This window comes from Mauremys reevesii, linkage group 9 (assembly GCF_016161935.1).
Source record: "Mauremys reevesii isolate NIE-2019 linkage group 9, ASM1616193v1, whole genome shotgun sequence".
NCBI classification, from domain to species: domain Eukaryota; kingdom Metazoa; phylum Chordata; order Testudines; family Geoemydidae; genus Mauremys; species Mauremys reevesii.
This window is the reverse complement of record NC_052631.1, coordinates 26,622,148-26,644,948: the sequence shown is the minus strand read 5'-3', so window position 1 is coordinate 26,644,948 and position 22,801 is coordinate 26,622,148. Positions and strand designations below refer to the sequence as shown.

Sequence of the window (22,801 nt, the reverse complement as noted above, 5' to 3'; positions counted from 1 at the left end):
GCCTTTTTGGTGGAACTGCTAACAAAAGAATTTATTTATTAGAGAGCAAAAAAAGAGTGATTCCCGTGTACTGTAATACCTCACAAACTTGTTCTGTTCACATATATATATTAGCCTGCCTCATGGCTGTTATGAAAAATTACTCAATTACTCATATTGTATTCAGTGATTCTTGAAGTTGATCTTCTAACAGCTAGGTAGCTACTAGAAAGTGTTGTGCTTGTGTAACTAATCAGTAGACCTGGTAATATATTGAAGTAACACTTCTGTGTGATGGAAGTATATTTAATGATTGTTTGAATTCACCAGATAAAATTATTTTACTTTGTTAAATATTTGTCCTGTTAATTTTTACATTTTCTTTTTTTTTTAAACTCCATGCATTTTTTTTAATGGACTTATGCACTCTTTGTAAAATAAAGAAAAATGTTAATAAAAACAATGTGTAGATGTACTCTTGGACTCTGACCCACCACTAACCTGATCGTGCCTGCTTCCTGATGTCTGAATCTCAGCTTGCCCTCTAGCTTGTCTCGGACTCTGACCTCCCGATAACCAAGTACTGCTTTGACCACTGCCCTCATCCCAGTTGTGACACCAACCACCCTCATGTTCAGTGGAACTGTATTAGTCCTACATTTCGAACTTTGTTTTCCAAATGGTTAAGTGGGTTCTGCTGATTCACTGAAACAGGTGTCTCATCACTCACCTAGATATAGGGGATGTGGTTGTTTAGAAAGGAAGAATCTAGGGTGTGGGCTGAGCAATCCTGAGGTAGGAGCCCTCCTCGGGGATGGCATGAGCTGAACTTTCTTATGTTAGTAAGGCAGCAGTGTTTGGGCTTTGAACATACTGTGAAAGGCACCTGCTCACACAGCTCGATGTGTCAACTGAGAACTGCACATGTTGTTCTTCAAGCAGAACCTGCAAACTCTAGGAGTCAAAAGATTCTGAAAAAATCATTTACCTAAATGTAAACAGGAATTATATTTCAGTGTATGCGTGTCTGTGTGGGTGTGAGAAAGAGCGTATTTAAAGTGTTTTTACACTTTGGGCCAGATTTTGTCCTCAGTTACACTGGTGTAAATCCAGAGTAATTCCATTGAAGTCAGTGGAGTTATTCTAGATATACATGAGTGTAGTTAAGCAAGATTTAGTCCAGTATTTGTATAATTTTTAAAAAATGTTGTCACATTAAAAGAATATGTACCAAAAACATTTTATAGGAGCAATGATATATATTGTACATCATCACACAGCTCAGATGTGGGGATTTTGCATAATTGCTGCCCCCGCCTCTCTCAGAATATGTTGTTTAGAGAATTTCAATCGCAACGTTTCTTTATTCTAAAAAAATCCCCATCCTGCTATATTGTTTTAATACTAATATGCGCACTAAAATAATACATTCCATCTGTAGATAGATCTTAAAATGCTTTACAAAGAAGGCTGTGTTATTCTCGCCATCTTCAAGATGGAGCGGTTATATGACCTATCCAAGGTCACTTATTGAGCCAATGGCATGTCTTCTGACTCCAGGTCTAGAGTTCTAAAGGCAGCATGGTCCAATGGGTAGAAGGGAAAAATTATTTAGATGTAGCAGGCTAATGAAAGTCATTACAGTTTTGTGTGCCAGTCACATCTTTAAATTGGGTGCCTAAAAAAAGTTCAGCTCAGTTCACAAAATCATTGAAACTGAGATAGCAGAGATCTATTAGGTCATCTTGTCCATGTACATAGCCATAGTATGTATTAATTTTGAATATACCGGTATATGTTTCAATATGAAGCTTCCATCATAGAAATTTTGCAGCTAAGAAGCTGCAGAGTTAATTCCTAGGCAGGTGGATTATTAAGGGTAATAAATAAACCCTGGCTGGTGAAGTCAGAACTACTTTAACATTAACAGATGCCAGGAGCAATGAATTAGTGTTTTAAGGGTTTTTCATAATGTCTGCAGCAGTAAAATGTAAAGAGGAATCTGTTTTCCCCACCTTGCACCATCTGTTATTTATAACAATCAGTAATAGCTAAGTTGTTCCTGTTAGTTACAGGAGCAAATTAGTTTTATTTTTAATTGTTTCTCCCCTCACGTGGTAGGTATTTTATATGAGAATAAGAACTGTAATCACTTGGAAGATAAATGGAAAGTTAGGACTTTTCCCTGTATCATGATACTTGGAATAAATCACCTTTCTTTATATAGGGAAACAAGTTATAAATCACTCAGTGGGTAACCTTTCATTAAAAGTGTGCTTCAGTTACTAGAAAACATGTCATTTAGGAAGAATGCCTGCTATTATGATTAATCCATATGGTTTTATAATCCCTGGTTAGCACTTCTTTGCCCAGTGTATTTATTGGACTATACACTCCCAGTTGTTCCTATGCAGAGCACCTCATTGATTTCCATGGGGAGTTTGGATTAAAAATTGACAGCACAAGCCAGTCCAGTGTGTGTAATTCCAACATGCTATATGCAGCAGTGATTGGTATGTTTAGATCTCATCTTTTCCATAAGTGGCTCTTCATTGCTATCCTTCAACTTCTGGGCTTTCTCCTTGTCTGCAGGGGTGAGAGACATAGAATTTAGGCACAGATCTAGTGGCTCAGGGAAAGGGGCTGAGTCAGAGTACAAAAGAGAACTAGATAAATTCATGGAGGTTAAGTCCATTAATGGCTATTAGCCAGGATGGGTAAGAAATGGTGTCCCTAGCCGCTGTTTGTCAGAGGGTGGAGATGGATGGCAGGAGAGAGATCACTTGATAATTACCTGTTAGGTTCACTCCCTCTGGGACACCTGGCATTGGTCACTGTCAGTAGACAGGATACTGGGCTGGATGGACCTTTGGTCTGACCCAGTATGGCCATTCTTATGTTCAGTAGGTGGGATATTCTTTCAATCCATGTGAAGGGACTGGTTGTCTGAGAGCCTAACTGAGAAGCTTAATACTGGTCAGTTCTATTGTAGATGGTAGGGACAGAAAATAGGTTTTGCCTTGTTTCTGTTATAGTTAGGGTATGTCTACCCAGCAAAAGTTGCGTGTATAGGCTAGTCTATCTGAGCAAGCTTAAATCCAGCTAGTGTGGGTAATAGCAGTCAAGTCAGCAGAATGAGAGCTTCAGAGCAAGCTAACAAGCCAAGAACATACCTAGGGTCCATGCTGGGCTTGTACTACTAGCGCTGAAGCCTGAACTAGCTCAGGTGGGCTAGCCCATGCACAGCTTTTGCTGTGTTGACTTACCCTTAGTCACACAAAGGACCCTATTGTGGTTGACCCTTTCAGAGGTGCAGAAGGGGGAAGTGGCCTTTTCCCCCCTTTTGCATCCCCATGCAAGAGCTAGGCCCAATTGCTCTCTTCTGAGTTCAGGGACTGCTTCCTGTTGGCATCCTGAGGCATTCTAGTCACTCCGAAGAAGGTGGGGAGGAGATGGGGGTTATGGCTCCGCTCCTCTCTTCACACTGGCCTGTGGAGTTGGCTGGCTAAAGAAGAGACAGTATAGTATGTTGCACCTTCTTCTGCTCCAGTGGTAGCTGTGAGTCCTCAGAAAATCAGGTGTTTCAGTTTGGGCAGCCAAAATTAGTTAAATGCATCTGAAAATGTTATAATTGTCCCTCTTCTTCCTCATTAGCATCTGGTGTTGCTGGTTGCCAGCAGGTCCCAGTACACATGTACTCCAGCCACTGATCAGGGAAGATTCCTCTCTGTCATGCTCTCCCTTTTGCCTTTTAACTTCCTATCACAGGCAGCGCCTCCCCATGGAAGGAGGAATTCTTGCCTGGGGGCGCAGCACAGCTCCGCTGACTCTGAGTGTTCTCAGCACTGACTGGCCCATGTGCAGTTAGCATTCTTTCTACAGTTTCTGTGGAAATGTCAACACTGCTGCCCCAGCAGGGAAATGGCTTTTCACCTCCAGGCTTTCACAGAAGGCCATTGTGATTAGAAAATGAATCATTTTATAAAGATAATACGTTGCATTTCCATAGCAACTTTCTTCCCAAGATCTCAAAGCACTTTACCCAGATAAGTGAATGACATGAGAAGGTGTTATGTACTCCAGGAATATGACACACCTGATTCTCCTTTAAATCTATTAGCCTGAGACAGATTTAAATTGATTTTACTTCTCTAACTTCACAGAAGATGGCTAGTCTGCAAGTTCTACCCCCACCCCATCCGCATCTAGCAATGGTTATAATCTGTGATTAAAGACTTAAGCAGGATAAGGTGAAAACATAACAGGTTTATTAGACAACAAGATTTAAACAACAAGGACCCAAAACATATACAGAACAAATAATAATAGTTCGATTGTTGATGATGATGATGTTGACATGAATTCCAGAGCCCCCAAACCCTTACACAATAGGGGAAACTTAGGGACAATAAAAGGCAATCATAGTACCATCTCTCTTGCTGATCCAAGGGAGGAACCGTCGTGTGACAAGACAATGATGACCAGTTCCCTGAAGGGGAACTGGAACTCAGGAACAGAAGCCAGAACACAGGAATAGGTGATTGCTCAGGTAAGTGGCTGATGTCCTCTTAAATCATAGAATATCAGGGTTAGAAGGGACCTCAGGAGGTCATCTAGTGCAACCCCCTGCTCAAAGCAGGACTAATCCCCAAATGGTCCCCTCAACAATTGAACTGACAATGCTGGATTTAGCAGGCCAATGCTCAAACCACTGAGCTATATCTTCTTCCTCTATTGTCTGTTCTTGAAGGTGTTGTCCTGTGTGTGGTATGCGGACTCTTCTTTCTTAGATGTGTAATGGTTGCATGCAGGTAAGACTTGAAGCTGGAAGCTAGATGAAACCTGAAATCACTAACAAGTCCTGGTTTGGCTGGGCAATAGCTCTTGGCTGCTCGTGGGGAAGACTGAGTGCCATTCTGATGGACAGCCCAGAGTAACGGTTACACTACCCTTAAATAATCTGCAGTTGCTGGGCAGACTAGGCTCTTACATGACTTAACCTTTTCCCGCTCTAATTTGAAAAAGGCAAAAATGGCGCCAAACTCTCCATGAAGGAGGGTGTCCAAGATGGAGACCTAGTTGTTGTTTTAACAAATTCAAGATGGTGAATGGGGAAACCATAACAAACAGATTTTAAGCTAACACTTTTACTTCAGTTTTACACCAGCAGAACTCCATTGACTTCACTGCAGTTACTCCTGACTGTTGTGAGAGGAAAATCAGGGCTACAGCATATGAAAATGCCATCCTCCACAATGGGCACTGACAAGGAGCTGGGATCTTGAGTATGTCTTGGAGTTAATACTACAGAGTTTGGGCTTCCAGAGAGCTGGATGTTGATACATAACATTACAGCCTCATTCCCAACACACACACACATGTAGGCAAATACAATTATGATGTTAAAACTTTTTAAAATATTTTCTCTATTTCCCTCACCCCCACCATACAATTGCTTCATGCTTTCTGATCACAAAATATGTGAATATCAAAATGACATAGGGCAGAGGTTCCCAATCTGAATCCTGTTTACTGCTAGTGGTTGGCAGAGCACTTGCTGGTGGTCCATAGCAAGAAAGAGCTGGTCACATGATGCTGGATCTCACCTGTGCTTTCAACTGCTAAAACACATGAATAGTTTCTAAGTAAACAATTGCTGTGATTGCAAAAGGGGATGAGGATGATGTATGATCATGAATGGGAATGGTCTTGGTCTTCACAACGGTGAATAGGAGAGGTGGTGGTCCCTGGAGCACTCTCTTTAAGTGGTTCACCTTATGAGAATGTTTGTTTGGGAATGTGACAGGATGTATTAGGCCCAGAGGGCCCCTGCTGGAGCCCTTACAGTCCTACACATGCCATCCCAGAAAGGAGCAGTAGAGAAGTCCTCCAGGCTGCCTAACGCGGCTGTGGGGGAAGTAGCCAGTCAGAGGGAGGCTGCAAGGAGCAGCCAATCCAGGCCCAGCAGGGCCATATAAAAGCAGTTGCAGGGCTCACTTGAGCAAGTCAGTTGTTGCCTGGAGTGGTAGGAGCAAAAATGGTGTTCTGGCTGGCTGGAGGAGGTATAGGAGCATGGACAGAGCAGTTGCAACTAGGGACTGGGGAAGCACGAAGGTGCTCCTGGCTGGCTGCTGAGACTGAATACAAAATGTAACTGGTAAGGGTGAAGCAGTCATGAAGGTGCTGGGGCTGTGGGAAAGTGGTCCAGGCAATGCAGTTTAGTTAAAGGGATGCTGTGGCTGGCAACTATTCGTAGGGTCCTTGGACTAGGACCTGGAGTGGTGGGCAGACCACAGTACCCCCATTAGCCGCTGTAGAAGTGGCTGGAATACTGAACTGTGCTAAAATCCCATAAGGGGAACTGAACTAGTAAGTGGCCCAGCTGGAGAGCTAGGATCAGACAGGGCTGCCCAGAGGATTCAGGGGGCCTGGGGCAGGGCCGGGTCTTCAGTGGCAATTCAGCAGTGGGTCCCTCTCGGAGGGAAGGACCCGCTGCCGAATTGCTGCTGAAGAATGCAGTGGTAGAGCAGCCTAAACCTTTTTCTCTCTTCCCCCGCTTGTACTCACCAGGCGGCGCTCCGAGGCTTCGGCAGCACTTCAGTGGCGGGTCCTTCATTCACTCCGAGTCTTCGGCTGCACTGAAGACCTGAAGCGAGTGAAGGGCCCACTGCTGAAGTGCCACCGAAAACCTGGAGCAGTTCGAGGGGCCTGGGGCAAATTGCCCCACTTGCCCCCCCTCCCCCGGATGGCCCTGGGATCAGAAAGGCCCAGAGTGGGCCAAGAGTCTCCAGAGAGGAAGCCCTGGGGGCATGGCCCCATACCAGGGTGGAGGGACATTTGAAGGCTATGGGACTGATAAGGACTGAACCCAGGGAGGGCTACAGGAAGAGATGTACCAACCAAGGGTACCATGATGGGCCCTGTTGGATTCTTTACCCCAAAGGGGTTTGCTTGCGTTTCACACAGACTGTGTGTGACTTGGCAAGAAGGTTGAGTCACCGAACACCCACCTGAACTGAGAAAAAAGCAGGCTCACGCAGCAGTTGACCAGGGAGCACTCTCATGAGGTGAGTGCACCCCATTACAGGGAACCTCAGTGATAGAGTATCTGTGGTTCCAAGTAGCTAAAATGTATTGAAAATATTGACTTTTTTTACTGACCACTTTTTGTTTTGTTCTTTATTTTACAAATATGGGTCCTGCTCCTGCAGCAGGAGCTGCTATGGAGGCCACTTCATACAAAGCTCTCTTAAAAATATACAAAACAAACTTATTTGTATTTTTGATCCATTACATTAAAATTTCAAAGATGTTGCAAAAAATTGTAAAGTAGATAACCTTTATAACACACACAACCAGAACAGAACATCCTTTTTTCACTTACTGTATTTCCTTATCAACAATCCTATTAAAATGATTTACAGTTTGTCTGTACACTTACTAATTGTTCATATCAAAAATATTTCTTGGTTGTGGCATACTACAGTGTGCATTGCATCTAATTAAAATTCCAATTTATATGATATGCTTTAGGAGACAATGGGGCATGGGGCACTGGGGTAGGAGGCAGGAGACCTGCGTTGTATTCCATGCTCTGCCACTGACCGCCTCTGTTATCGTGGGCAAGTCACTGCCCCCCTCCCCCTCTATGCCACTATTTCCCTTCCTACCCTTTGACTCTCCTTCTGTTTAGAAAGTAAAGTCTTCAGGACAGAGAATCTCTTACTATGGGTGAAACCCTTGAGATGTTGAAGTCAGTCGGAGTTTTGCCTTTGACTTCAGTAGGGCCAGGATTTCATCCTGTATGTGTTCAAATAATAATTAATTTGCCCCTTCTCCAGCCAAGCAACAGGGTTTTTTTTCTATTTCTGCCCTCTATGGTCTTCTGGGATTGTCAATAATACGCTAGATGTGGTATCTGTGAAATATGTGTGGGTTTAAGTTGTCTGCTATCTTCCTCTAATGTTGTTTACCAGCACCACTGAGAACAAGTGTTTAAAAAAAAAAGGAGCTTCTGCACTAACAAATTAAAAAAAAAATCACCGGCTGTTCAAACTCTTGCATTGCAAAAATCCTTTTGTCTGGTTAACCTCTCTCTCTTTTATTTTTTTAAGTGGAGGCAGCAGACAACACATGAGGAAACAAGAGGCAGAAAGGAGACTTCTTTCTGAGCAATTTAGGAGGGATGGAGGCATATAAGGTCATAGAACAGTCTCTCTTTTATGGACTCAATAGTGCAAGGTACTCAGCAAGCCTTGGAGGTGCTGAATACCCAGCTCCCACTGGACCCTAAAATATGGAGCATTTGTAACGATTAAGGCACAGCAATCAATTGGGTATGCAGCCTTCTAGTTTGGTTACATATTCTGTAGATCCCACCCCACTTCTGTTTGGAATAACCACCCCTGCCCCCCAGTATGTTTTTGAACATTACTCATGGTCATTGTACTTGAGAGAGATAATTCATCTTCTTATTTTGCAGGTATGGGCCCTAAATTTGTTACTTAAGCTACAACAATACATTCTGTTTTCTTTCATTTGGTGTTTGCAGCTTTATGGTGCAATCACCACTCCTCATTTGTTGGCCGGAGTGGAATTCTTAGTCCAGTCTTGATACATAAAACATTAGTAGTAGTCATTCCAGTACACCACTGGATATAGGCAAATGCTGTACTTCTGGTGGAAATGTTTGCCTATATGTTTATGTCTTCCTCCGTTATTAAAGTACATAGGGCCCAGATCACTGTCATATCTTCTTTCTCTCATCCCATTGAACCAAATGGGACTACTGCATAAGGTACTACGTGATGGAAGTAAGGATCTCTTGATCTAGTCCTAATGAGGACCGTGAATACTATGCCTTTATTGTATTTACTGTGTTGACATTTATTTTAGATCTCCTCTTGATTTTAATGTATTTCAAATGAATCATGTAAAACCAGATATATTTGGTCATTGTTGAAAGTGGCTGAGATTAACCCTTTTGCTTGAAATGTTATTAAAAATCAACATCAGGCTAGTACATGAGATCAACTGCTCCAGTAGTTGTTGTCTCTGACTCTTTAGATTTTGAAAAAGGAAATTCAAATCCAGCAAGCCGTATTAGCAAAACATTCAGAAAGTGCACCAAAGAGCAAACCAGGATGATCCAGAATGAATCCTGAAATTGTTCATCATGAGTTTTAAAGATGAAACTTCCCTCTTTGTAATTTGCAATTTTCTCAGAGAGGTGGTGAATTTTCACTTCTGAAGAAAATAGTATCATGATGAGACAACTGCAAGAACCTGAAATAGAACAAGAAACATCACTGCTCCGAGAATTTCCCAACAACTAATCTTTATGAACGACATACAAATAACCAAAAAGTAAAATGCCATTTTCATTAACATTTCAATATATATTTTATGGTCACTTAATTGATTCCTTCCTGGAGGCTTCTTTTTCAGGACCTGATCCAATGGCCATCAAAGTCAATGGGATTCTTTCCATCGACTCCAGTGAATTTTGGATTAGGACCTAAATAGCCAACCATACCAAGTGTTATGTCTAGTATAAGGCCTCAGTCCAGCAAAGCACATATGCAAGTGCTTAACTTGACTAATAAGCATATTAATAGTCCAATTGATGTTAATAGGACTGCCCAGGTGCTTAAAGGTAAGTATGTAGTTAAATACTTTGCTGATCACGGTCTTAATGAGCAACATCTCTTAGCACAATTACACCTTTTTCTCTCCAGCTAAACTAATAGTAAAAATTTATTCTAGTTTAGAGTCTAATATGCCTCATTCTCTTTACTGCAAGTGGCAGTAGATTTCATGTCCCTAATGGGCTTCTTCAAATAGGATGTTTTCCAATTGCAACCCTTACAAAATGTGAAATGTTGGCAATGAATCTGCCCCTGGCAAAGAAAGGCCGTGGGCTGATTTTGATCTCATGCTGATGTCAGTCAGGAGTAATCTCAGTGAAGTCAGTGGTGTTGAGATAAGAATCAGGCCTATGGTTCTTGCAGGGCCGCCCAGAGAGGGGGGCAATTTGCCCTGGGCCCTGCAGGGGCCCCCACAAGAGTTTTTCGGAGCCTCTGGAGCGGGGTTCTTCACTCACTCCGGGGGCCCCGGAAAACTCTCACGGGGCCTGGGCCCCCAGAGCTTCTTCCACTCTGAGTCTTTGGCAGCGGGGGGGAGTCCTTCCGCCCCAGGGCGGAAGGACCCCCTGTCGCCGAATTACCGCTGAAGTGGGACCCGCCACCAAAGTGCCAGGTCTTTGGCGGTAATTTGGTGGCGGGGGGTCCCAACTGCGGGTCTTTGGGGCACTTTGGCAGTGGGTCCTGGAGCAGAAGAACCCCCCGCCGCTGAAGACCCCAGGCCCCCTGAATCCTCTGGGCGGCCCTGGGTTCTTGCTAATAAGACAGAGCCCTTTTCTCCCCACAGTTACACCAGTGAACTTCAGTGAAGTTATGTGACTTACATCAATGGAATGAAAGGGAGAGTCAAGCCCAAGGATTCCCAGGTGGTTTCCCCAACAAATAAAAAAAAATTTTGGTGTCAGAATTTGCCGATTCGTCAAAAATAAAACATTCCATTGAGATGGTTCGAGTTTGATAAATAGAACCTTGCCTGCTAGGCAAGTTTTGAAACTCTACCTAGAATCCAGCCAGTTTGCCTGCCTGGCCCTTTGGGACTTGTCTGGTAGGGTGCTGGAGACCCATGCTTCCAAGGTCTGTGGCTGCAGACTGACTAGTGGCCATGCTTCTTCCCCTGTTATGGAGAATTTTGAAGTTTTGGGGTTTGTTCAGAATCAGAATTGAACCAAAATTTAAAATAGCACAATCCTCCAAAATGGAATACCTTTCTCCACCTGGCTATAGTTTGCAGGTTCAGATTCAATGCAGCTACAGTTCTCAGTACAGCATCATGTTTTATTAAATAGATCACTCATCTTAAGTCATTAAATATGAATAAGTGACTAATTTAAATGCAGAACTATACTAAAGTACTTACATGAAATGAAGCTCCAAAGATATAACCCTACTGGACCATGCAGAGTTTCATAGGGATTGCCAAATGCATTGTACATGAAGAAACCTGTTCCCACCAGAGCAAAGACTATCAGTACTGTACAGAAGAGAATGACACTTACATGGATACTTGCAGGGATAATTTTGAGCAAATCTGGAAAAACTAAAAACAAAATAGAACAAAAAATTACAACAAACATTAGACAAAATTATTTTAAAAATCTGGGCAGGGATTTTTGTGCTGCTCTGTGCTTATTGTTTTAAATTGTGCTCCTCAGAACTCAATGAAAGAGGAAAATGAAGTCATCAAATTTAATTATAACAGATTTGTAAGGATGTTTAAAGAGAAGCACATTGTGGAATTCAGAAGTGCAAATTGGCCAAAAGAGAGAGACTAGCTTTGCAGGAAACCTCGTCTCACCTTCTTGATCACATCTAACTACATGTATTAATAATTGCTGCCCTTTCTGTGCCCGGAGAGTAACTCAAAACCTTATCTTTTGATGTCCAAGCTTTTAAGAGCATTCTGTCTGAGCCAACCCTATTTGTGTTGAGCTTTTAAGGTAAATTCCACATATCTGAATTTTTAAATGCTAAAAATATGCCCTGAATCAGCGTACTAAATGTTCACTCCCTACTCCCAAATGTTATTAGAACAAACTAAAATGCTTCAACATCTGTAAGTATTCCTTCTGTTACACAGTGCCTAAGGAAGAAATAAAATGCAGACTAGAGTACAACATTGCAACACCCTGGGCCAAATTCTCTGGGCCAATTTCAGTACTGATGTAAACAGTGGTGCACATTATATGTTGGGCATAAGTTGGTCAAGAAACAGATCCTGCTGTATGTAAGTTGCGAAGTAATGTAACTGGCACCCATTTGGCATTAAGTTTTTAATGTCCGTTAAGTTAGCCTGTCATAAAATTGGAAGAATGCAGTGGTAAATCAGATCCAGTTTGCAAGGTCTAAATAATGACACAAGATGCAAGAGAGTGGAAAACCAGGTCCAATGGTGGTGATAAAGAGTGTAACTTGCACATCAAGCTGGAGGGGAGAAGGTGCCAAGAATACTACTGTAGATTGTCTGTCTCACTTGCCCATACCTTATCATGAGTGTAAATAGAGAAAGATAATGACGAGATTGTCATTGCGCAAATATCTGCTACAACCCTTAGTCTTTAAGGTGCCACAAGTACTCCTGTTTTTTTTGCGGATACAGACTAACACGGCTGCTACTCTGAAACCCTAGGAGTGATCACAGTCTGAGTGGGCAACAGTCATGAAAGAAAACAATGTATTTCAGGACTTACTTGTATTGAGGCTTACATTCTCAATAGATGGCCTTACAAGACAATGACACCAGAACACTTGCAACCATATAGACACATCTCACATGAGCTGTCCCATGTGTAAATGAATGGATTTTGAGAATTGACTGTCCTGTGCCTACACTTCTGAGTATGATTGATTCACATGGCACATGAAGGACATCTGGGGATGAGTCTAACTGTGACGAGCCTTCTGGTGGATAGGGATGAACAAGCAAGTTGAGGAAATAATCAAGAATTGCATGGGTTATGCTAGTAGAGATAAGTCACAGAAAACCTTCAGCATCCTTCTCACAGTAGTTGACTATCCAAGCTGTCCATGGGAGAAAATGGCTCTCAACATAATAGGACCATTTGAAGATCAGCATGTTATGCAAAGGTTTGCCATAGTAATGGTAGATTCATTCAAAGTGTCTGGAAGATACATTCACTGGAATGGTTACCACTTAAAGAGTGATTAAGTTCATGTCAGCCTTTTCCCAAGAAGGATTTTCCCAAAGAACTGGTAGCTGACAATGGAATTCAATTGACCTCTGAAATGCAGCACTCCCTCACTAGCAATAGTATCAAGCACAAAACTGCTTGTTTATACCATCCTAGAGCTAATGGTCTAGTTGAAAGAATGAACAGACTGGTGAAAGAATGTTTGCAACTTATCAGTTCGAAAGCTTTATTTGAAACACTGTTTGGTTACAGGACCACTCCGCACTCAACAACAGGAGTATCAACCTTTGAACTGTTCAGAGGACACCAGGCCAATACACAACTTACTATCTGTCAAGGGCTCACATGTTCTTCCTTTTCAATTAAACCTTCCGATGAAACTATTTGTGAATGTGTTAAGAATAAACAGCAGAAAGACGGACAGTATGTAGATCATAAAAAAGGTGCTAAACCTCACAAATTTCAAATTGTAGATTATGTGAAGCTACCACACAGAGTTAAAAAGGACATTCAAGATATTCATGTCCTTTGCAGATAGCAGAAATCCAAGGAGATTCTGCTGTGTTAATAGATAGAAAGAAATGGAACATTTCAAGATTGTCATTTCAAGCAGCTGAAGAATAGAGTGCTAATTTTCCACCTTGGACCAGAGAACATCAATGACACTAATAATGGACAAGCTATAATAGTAAGAATTGCTCCACTGCTTAGTCTTGTTCTTGCCTTTCCAGGTATTAGGAGAAGTGTGAGACAAAGATTGGAAGACTTTGCTAGCAGACTCAAGTCATGGTTTGGAAATGACTGTTTAAAGTTTTACAATGGTTATTATTAAGGGGAATGCTGAGTTGTATCTACCTAGATGCCAATAGCTACCCCAGTTTGTTTTTGTAAGTTATTCTTAATTTGTTCCATAGCCTTGAAACCAGCAATTACAATTCCCAGGATGCACTGGGGAGGAAGAGAAGAAAGAGGGAAAAAAGGAAGACTGAGCTCTATGAAAGTGTGAGGGTAATAACGTTGCCTTTGCTGTTATCAGGGTTCCTGAATCTTCCTCAAAGAGGTTCAGTGCAAAATTGGTATTTCCTTGCTTTGCATTGGAGGAATATTACAGTTAACCTACTTTAATCCCTTTTTAAATGAAGTTTTTTGTTTATGGACTATAACAATGTACTGGAACAAATGCACTAGGTTTACATTAGAGAATCTCCCTTCATGAATTCTCCAAATGGCCTCCTGAAGTGAGGAACTGACAAAAGTCAAGGGTATTTTATAAGATCAGAACACTTCCCCTGAGTTTCTTTAAGTAAAACATTTAATGGAACATTTTGTGTCTGAAAACATAGTTCTGCATGTAAAAGAGGGAGGGAATTAAAGAAGTAAAAGGAAACAGTGAAACCATAATTTAAAAATGGGATGCCAGAATAAAGGAAGAAGGAACTGGTGGCAAAATAAGATGTAGATATTGTGGGCCTTTTTCTGCTCTGACTCATGCTGGTTTTACACTTCTAACCAGGGGTAAAAGTAACTTAAAGGACTTACTGGTACGCCAGAGTCCTGAGCATGGAGGCGGGGCCTCATCCAGAAGAGGCATGGCCTTTAAATCCCCAGGCCCTTTAAATCACCGCTGGAGCCCAGGGGGCTCCTGGCTGCCACTGCTACCCTGGGGCTCCAGCAGTGGGGCTCCAGCAGTGATTTAAAGGCCTAGGGGCTCCGCTGTGGTAGTGGGAACCCTGGGTCCTTTAAATCACTGCTGGAGCCCCTGGCCACAGCCGCTATCCTGGGGCTGTGGAAGCGTGGCTCTGGCAGCAATTTAAAGGGCCCAGGGCTCTGGCTGCTGCGGGGAGCCCATGGCCCTTTAAATCACTGCTGGAGCGCCGGGGCCTTTAAATCACTGCCCAAGCCCTGGGGCTCCCGGCTGCTGCTGCGACCCCAGGGCTCTGGCAGTGGGGCTCTGGCTGTGATTTAAAGAGCCTGGGGCTCTGCTGCAGTAGCGGTGGTGGGAGCCCCAGGCCCTTTAAATCGCCGGCCTGGGGAAGCTGCCCCCTTCCGATATGGTCAGCGGTGTACTGGCTCTTGCCGGTACACCATCCCGGACCGTACTGGCTTACTTTCACCTCTGCCGCTAACTCAATCAGTTTGGTCAGATTGCATCCTCTTATTGGTAAATTTTGGCCCATGGAGTTTGAAGGTAGGTTGTTGCTTTGCTACTTGTTACAAGGCACAGTACTCTGTATGCAATAACTCATTAAGCAGCAGTAACTTGGAAGTCTCTATTTATTTTTTAAATATGGCCTCTATATTTTGGCTACAATTTGTTGCATGTGCAATTGTGCTCTTTGTCCTGACTACCTAAAGACATCTACAAAGCAAGCAGTTACCCATCTAAATGCTTATAAACATGGGCACAATTATGCCTGCAGCTTTGCACCCATACTTAATTATTACTGAAGGATAAAAACTGTGCCTGCAAAACTGGAAATGATGTTGAGGCTTAGATAAAAACAAGGCATATTTTATCAGACACAGTATAAAATGTTAAGAATTATATATAGTTTTAGCATCTTTTGTATTAGGTTTTAGCTATTAGTTCAAATTATGACCATACCTACCCAGTTCAGGGTGGATAGTGAATCAGATTTTCTGTAAGTAATTTTTAATCACTTATGTGTTTGGTGACAACGAATATTTTAGAACTAATCATAAAACAAACTTAACTGCATCCGATCCACAGGGGCATGATTAAACTGGGGGTAATAACTCCTCAAATTGCCTTGCTGTGGTTATAACATGCTGAGAAAGAGCTAAGTAGGAGCCTCACATAAATTAATCTACCTTGTAAAATGTTTACCAGCAAACAGTTTTGCAGCCAGCAATGCAGTAAGCATAAAAAAGCAGGTAATGCAACATTTATATCCATGATTATATTAAAAGCAAATTAATTATATTTAAGCAAACATTTGTAAAATTTGCTTGGAGCATTGTTAAATGTAACCTTTAATATTGTCTAAAATTGTAATGGTACACTACAGCGAGTCAAGGCACTCAGATTCCCTGTTCCTTGCCTGTTACCCCCTCTCAGCCCACTGTGAGAAGGATGGTTTAAAGCACTGTTAAAAAGATCAGATAAAAACTCTACTTGTCTTGACGGGTGTTGATGGACATAGGCATTATGTAGTTATGGTTTTCTATCAGCTTGCCTTGATAGTCCCTGAGGGGTACAATCTCATCAATGTTTCTCTAATCCCGTGATGAAATGTGTCCAACTGCAGAATCAAATCTCATAAAGTCAGAATTATTAACACAGGAATTCCTCAAATACCAGTTTATATATTTCCAGCACTTATCAAGAACTTTGCATTTAAAACTAGCCATGTACATAAAGGTCAGTTCAAACACTTATAACCATTACTAGAATAGTTACAGAACTGCTGTTCATCAGCAACAAACAACCTCTCTGATAATGCTGCCAACACCACCAGGCAGGAGCAAAGCCTGTTCTACCTTCAAGACATCAGACTACAGTTACAATTAATTCCTTACTATTTAGGGTCTGATTTTCAAAATGTGTGTGCATGCCCAAAACTCTGTACAGACGCTCCCCGACTTACGCAAGTGTTCCATTCCGGAATGCCTTGGGTAAGTCAAATTTTGCATAAGTCGGGAACAATACCTGACAATTATGCAAAAAATAAAAAAGTTTACGGAACTTATGGAGCTTTGTCTGTAAATCTGGATTTGCATAAGTCGGGTTTGCGTAACCCGGGGAGCATCTGTATAGGATTGCATGCCTAATTTGCAAGAACATTTACCACAATTGCATGTATAAATCAGGTGTTTGCAAATGCTATTTCTGCTGCAAGCCACTAATTAGACATTTGCACATCTGAATACCCAGGTTTCATGCACAGTCCCAGTCACAGCACATGCATAGTTCTGAAAATGAAGCCCTTAATTTATTCTTTATATTACACATTTACTTTCTTACTAGCCAAAATGGTACTCACTAATCACAGTAGTATCCGTGTAAATGGTATACATTTTAGCACTATGCCAATTAAGTTAGCCATAAACTAGGAAAAACATAGTCTTTAGTCCATGTGGACTTTCTAAAAGTGTATATCACACATTCTATCACAAATAAGGTTCTCCAGAATTAAGTCTTTCAGCACTAGTGAATGTTTTGGGATAAAGTACAATACTGCATACTTAATAAGATCAATGTTTATTTTAAGTAAACATACAGCTGCATTATATTCGCTGTTTCCCCTGACAGCTACATCTAGAATTTTAAAATTGTATAGGTGACATATCAGGAAAAATTAAATTCAGCAGTGATGTTGTATTGAAAGAAAAACATTTCTTCATTATAATGAATGAATTTGTGTGCTAGGTATGAATGCCAATGACCTTTAGAAAATGAACTGCCGACCCAGAAACTGATGAGAATCAGCCAGAGTAAATGAAGCAGAAGACTTTTCCCAGCCTAACGGGGTTTGCTGGCAGACCAAATTCATTTTACAATTAAAAGAGATATAGTGGTCAGTAGGGAACATTTAATGGGAACAAACATAGAACTAAATCATTTAACCTATTTTCCAGACTGTTTCTTCTCAGAGGTGTTACAGTGTACTTCAGTTCATTAAACTGTGGACACATATATCATACTACTTCCTGGGACATTTATAATGACTTCCAGAGAGAATTTGTGTAGACTCTGTGTGTATTCCCACAGATATGGAGAATGTCTACTAATGTATCTCAGTAATTGGGCTCTGTGCAGGTGAAATCCTTCCTTAGATGCAGATATTAAGATACCTTATCATATTTAAACACAAAAGTCACATACATTGGCTCTTTCAGCTAATTAAAAAATAATCTGAGTTATTTGTAAAGGGAACATTAACTCCTCCGTCATCCACTCTCTGTGAAAGTTCACACAGAGAAAAATGCTTTAGTGACTGATTTTCCAAAGGGATGTCTTTATAAGATTTATGCTGTAACCTGATTGCAGCAGGTCATCCTAGCAGGATTCTACAGATGTACACTAGGGCCAGTAATCACTTCCTGGTATTCTCTTCTGAGGACGCTACAATGAAATATTCCTGGGCACGTAAATAGGATTTACAATGGGTTTGTAATACAAGGGGAAAATCTATTCAAATAACAATGCAATGCGACATATTTAATTTAGATAAAAGGAAGGCAGCATATACTAGTGTCAAGTATCAGAGAGGTAGCCGTGTTAGTCTGGTTCTGTAGAAGCAGCAAAGAATCCTGTGGCACCTTATAGACTAACAGACGTTTTGCAGCATGAGCTTTCGTGGGTGAATACCCACTTCTTCGGATGCAAGACATATACTAGTGGTTCACTTAGGGAAATGAGAGCTAGGAGTCCTGACTCTCTACTGATTTGTTTTATGTTTTATGTTATTGAATAAGTCACTTAGACCCCAGTTCTGGAAAGCAGTGAAGTATATGCTTAAACTTTAAGTACATGGTTAAGGGCCCTTCCTCAGGAAAATGGGTGCATCCCTGAATCAGAATCCTGAATCTTTGTATCTCATTTTCTCCATTTGTAAAATGGGGATGATAATATTTGCTAGAGTTACTTGTATTATTCTCAGCGCAGCCTCTTTTTTGCTTATGAAATATGTGCAAACATTGCAATTTCCTCATATTTATTCATTACTCAAATGTATTTGATGAATTTTTAAAGAATATTTTTCCCATGTGGAATGATCACATAGTTCACTGTGGATGGATCGTCCAGCGCTCAATTTTTAACATTCCACACTGTGTTTAGCTATGATTAGTTAGATACCTCACCTAGTATTGTTTCTGTTCATGATTGGATGTGCATGCATGCACTTCTGGGTGCAGTTACTTGTAGGTGTGAAGAATAACATTCTGGTGAATGCAACTTTGAAATTAATGTTTGGTGAATATTTATGGCAGTAAAGTTCATTTGAATGAATGGTCCCAGAAAGCTCATCCAAAGGGTATATCTCCAGTGCAAAATAAAAAGGTGAGTTCTTAACTCACATTAGCTAACCCAAGAGAGCTAACTCAGGTTAAAATAGCAGTAAAGGCACAGCAACTCGATTTTTAACTTGGCCAACAGCATCTTGAGTTAAAGCCTGTAGGGGAGTCAGGGGTTGAACACAAGTTGCTAATTTAAGCTAAAAAACAAGTTTCTGCGTCTTTGCTGCTATTTTAACGCATGTTAGCTAACCCAGATTTTCTAATGTGAATTAAGAAAACGCCTTTGTCTTCCTTGCAAAATAAAAAAAATAAAAAAAAACCCTCAGAGTGCAAGTACAACAAGGGAGAAAATTCATTTAAAATGGGAGTACCTATTTATGGAAAAATTGATGCAGTATTTTTCTAGCTCTAAACTCCACTTTAATAAAGCACTTTCAGATCTTTTGATGTATTATTATAAATCATTACAAACCTATTAAGAGCAGATTCATAATTTCTCTTTGTATAGAAGCAGAAGTGATATCAGATTAGAAGTGACCAGTTCAGAACAGACTAGTAAATCATTTTGGTAATGACTAGTTCCATGAACCCAGCCAGCCTAGGCTAGGAAAATGTATTATAACCATTTTGCTTTACAATATGAGGACAATGCAAGTGTTCTAATAACTTAGGGCCCAGTTCTGCAACCCTTACTCATGCTTAGTAGTCTCTATTTGAGTGAAAGCCAGTAGAACTACTTGTCTAAGTAAATTCTCCTCAGTGTAAGCATTGCAGAATCAGGCTCTCTGCTGGAACTTTTGCCAAAACTCATTAGTGCTTCACATATTCCCAAACTGCTGGGGAGACAACCCCCCCCCCCCACACACACCACCCCAACCATGTGATTCCCAGCTTTGTCCTTAACCAGTCTTAACAACTCCATTACCTTAATGAACATGAACTAAATACAGTCAGTGCTCTGTTGTGCTATCTGCATTATCATTTGCAGTTCATAATAATATCTACAGATGAAACCTAATTCTTTGGGATTTAGTAGAATGCTCTGAAAATTCATCCCAAACTGTAACCTGCAGGGTAGAACATCAGCATATTGTGACAGCCAGGAAAGTAATAAAGAGAACTGTCTTAAATAGACCCATTAAGGAATTTAGACATATCAAAGTTTAACAGTAAACTAAATGAATTTGGTCTACTACCTCTGCAAAAATAGTATATAGTAAATCTTTTCTGATGCATAATCTGGTAACCTTACTTCATCACAGATGATTCATGCAAGTAATTTACTAGTACTGTTTCAGAAGACTGCTTCCAAATTGTCTTTTGTAATAATAATTTCATGTGGCATATTGTGAGATGCATACATAAAACAAAGCTCCATTTGTTATTATCCATTTAAGATGTTGCTGTATATAAACTGTATGTTCACTTGATCAATTTATTCATTTTATCCTTGAAGATGAACAGGTTATGAATATTGCATGTAAATCAAAACAATTTCTAACAATCTCCTTCCATTAAACTCTGTATCTGTCAGATACCCAATTCAATTTGCAGGTCAATTAATTGAACAGCTACTAGCATAAACCCAGTATGTTTTCCCAATTAATGCAGCAGATTGTTAGTTTTTGCTGCTATGTTCTTCAAAAGCAGTAAATGAGGCTTTGCACTGGCTTTCTAATAGGGCTGCTATTACTTTACTGCTGTTGATTTCACAATAGAACACAAAAAAGACAACAAAATCATTCTCTCAAAGCAACAAAAAAGTAGGGGGACATAGCTATTTGTTGTAATAAACCATAGTACAGGTGCATTGAAATTGTCACTAATATCGTAACTAATATTAGTAATAAGGTAGTTTAAATGTTAAGTTGGACACACTTCAGAAATAATACCATTTTATCATAGAATATTTCACACTCGTTAAAACTCTTAAGTAAATAAGAACACACTGAAGCATTTGTCTGCTCATTATCATGGTAGTATGCACTAAGGTATTAAATAATTCAAATGTCATTATTACTTACATGAAAATCGAAAAGGTCTCCCTCCTAGCCCACATTGTCTAACACGCTCCCCATAGAAAAGCCCATACTGAATTTCACCAATAAACTTCTCCAGTTCTGGTCCTGTAGCATTGACAAGCAGCGCTCCAGTTTTGCACAGTATTGTTCCTTTGATCCATAACTGAGTTCCGACAGCTGCTGCAATGCCTAGAGCACAAGCAAAGCTTAACACCCCAGCTATGCAAAATATGACTTTCTTCTGTTGGGCTGGCATGGCTGCTTGCAAAGTCCTTTCTAGGGAAGGAACAAAACTTTTAATAAGAGAGCAAAACTATCTTCATCACATCAGCAAAGCAGACATACTATCCAACCCGAAAACTGGAGTTTCAACTCAGTGATAGCCCATCCCCTCATAGTACTAGTATGCTGCTATAATGCTAAGTAATCTCCCGGCAAAGAAGCTTCTAATTCTTTTTTCTCTTTCCCCCTATATAATCCTAATTTATATACAAACACTTAAAAAAAAGCTGTAAAATAAAACTGTTTGCAAAGTGTTTTTCAGCATATCCTCTGTGTTACTTGATAACAAAGGTTTAAGATAACAGATGGAACCCTCTGTGTAATTTGATGAATGTTTCTCCTCTTCTTCCTCCTTTGTCTGACTGGGTGAGCTGAAAATTACAGAAATAGGTTTGGCTGCCAGGTGACGTTATCAGCCGTCCAAAAGTTAACTTCTGTAGGTGGTTTTAATTTTCCAGTGATAACTCTGAAAACTAGCAACATAGCATTTCTGATTATTTCACTATTCCATGTGCAGTACAGAGAACCAGAGACTGAGACAGAAATCCTAGGTGGAATGTCCTTTTCCCCATCAAGATCTCCTTTACAACAGGGCTAGTGTGTTTTGCTAAATAGTACTTTGTTTAAAATACGTGGCTGGATGCCAGCCTGCTGGTGGATTTTGGACCAATATATATTTGAATTTGGGTTTTAGATATAAGCAAATAATTTCCATTTGTTTTACTCTTATACAGTAATGTTATTCATAGCAGTTATGTAGTTAGGACCTAATTCTGCAAACACTTATGCATATGCCTAGTTTTTTGTGCATGTGAGTTGAAGTCAGTGGGACTACTCATATGCATAAATTTATTATGTGCATGTTCTTATGTGTTTACCAGATCAGGGCCTCAGGTAGGACCAGATGCATAGGTGAGTAACCTGGGATGGTTGACTACTTGCCATCTCAACACTCTTTGTAAAACACTAGGGCCTTGTCTATACTAAGAAGTTGCACCAGTTTAACCAAACCAGTTTAGAAATGGATTTAATTAACTCAGTGCAAACCCTTTGGATGGACACTCTTAAATTTGTTTAATGGTGCCCTTATATAAGGGCACCATTAAATTAATTCTTGCACAGGTTTAAGTAATTGGATTTAAAACAAGACTTTTTAGTTAAACTGGTACAAGTTTGTGCATCAAAAAGACCTAAAATAGGATAGTCTTCTGTATGGTTTAAATTTAAATAAACCTTTGCTCATGGTTGTGATAGTAGATGTAACCAAGAGATGGCGCACTGCTTTATCATTAGAATCAGACTTATACTATACTCTGCACTAAATGCATACGTGTTTTTGAAAATTCTTGGTTATGAGGAATACCCTGAACTCTTCCAGGTAACATATTACACAAACATCACAAGTACAACAGCACAGAAACCACACAAAACAAAAACTCCTGGGAATCATTTGAAAGAAAGCATGTAGCTTAAAAATGAAAGAACTGAGGGTATGTCTACACTTGCCAGTAGATCGGCACTGCTACAATCGATGCAGCAAGTGTTGATTTAGTAGGCCTGGTGAAGACACCCTAAATTGATGGGAGAGCACTCTCCCATCAATTTGTGTACCCCACCTCCCCGAGAAATGTGAGGGAAGTTGATGGGAGATGCTCTCCCATTGACATAGTGCAGTGTAGCCACCGTGATAAGTGGATTTAACAATGTTGACTTCAGTTACGTTATTCATGTAACTGAAGTTGTGTAA

At 40.6% G+C, this 22,801-nt stretch overlaps 1 protein-coding gene across 1 annotated transcript; it reads right to left on the bottom strand.

Moving 5' to 3' along the window:
- Positions 1 to 8,376: 8,376 nt before the first annotated feature.
- On the bottom strand, positions 8,377 to 21,203 carry CLRN1 (clarin 1). The gene is made up of 3 exons (XM_039489076.1): positions 20,776 to 21,203; positions 10,978 to 11,157; positions 8,377 to 9,264 (listed from the first exon to the last, which is right to left on the bottom strand). Exons 1-3 carry the CDS (start codon positions 21,026 to 21,028, stop codon positions 8,996 to 8,998), a joined length of 702 nt encoding a protein of 233 aa, XP_039345010.1. The 5' UTR covers positions 21,029 to 21,203; the 3' UTR covers positions 8,377 to 8,995.
- Positions 21,204 to 22,801: the final 1,598 nt, after the last annotated feature.

What these genes read in the sequence shown, in the direction of transcription:
- CLRN1 (XM_039489076.1), bottom strand. Translation starts at nt 21,028, where the DNA reads ATGCCAGCCCAACAGAAGAAAGTCATATTTTGCATAGCTGGGGTGTTA. An exon ending in GAGACCTTTTCGATTTTCAT is followed by an intron (nt 11,158 to 20,775) that starts GTAAGTAATAAT and finishes TTTTGTTTTTAG; the next exon opens with TTTTTCCAGATTTGCTCAAA. An exon ending in TCTTTGGAGCTTCATTTCAT is followed by an intron (nt 9,265 to 10,977) that starts GTAAGTACTTTA and finishes GTTCTATTTCAG; the next exon opens with GTTCTTGCAGTTGTCTCATC.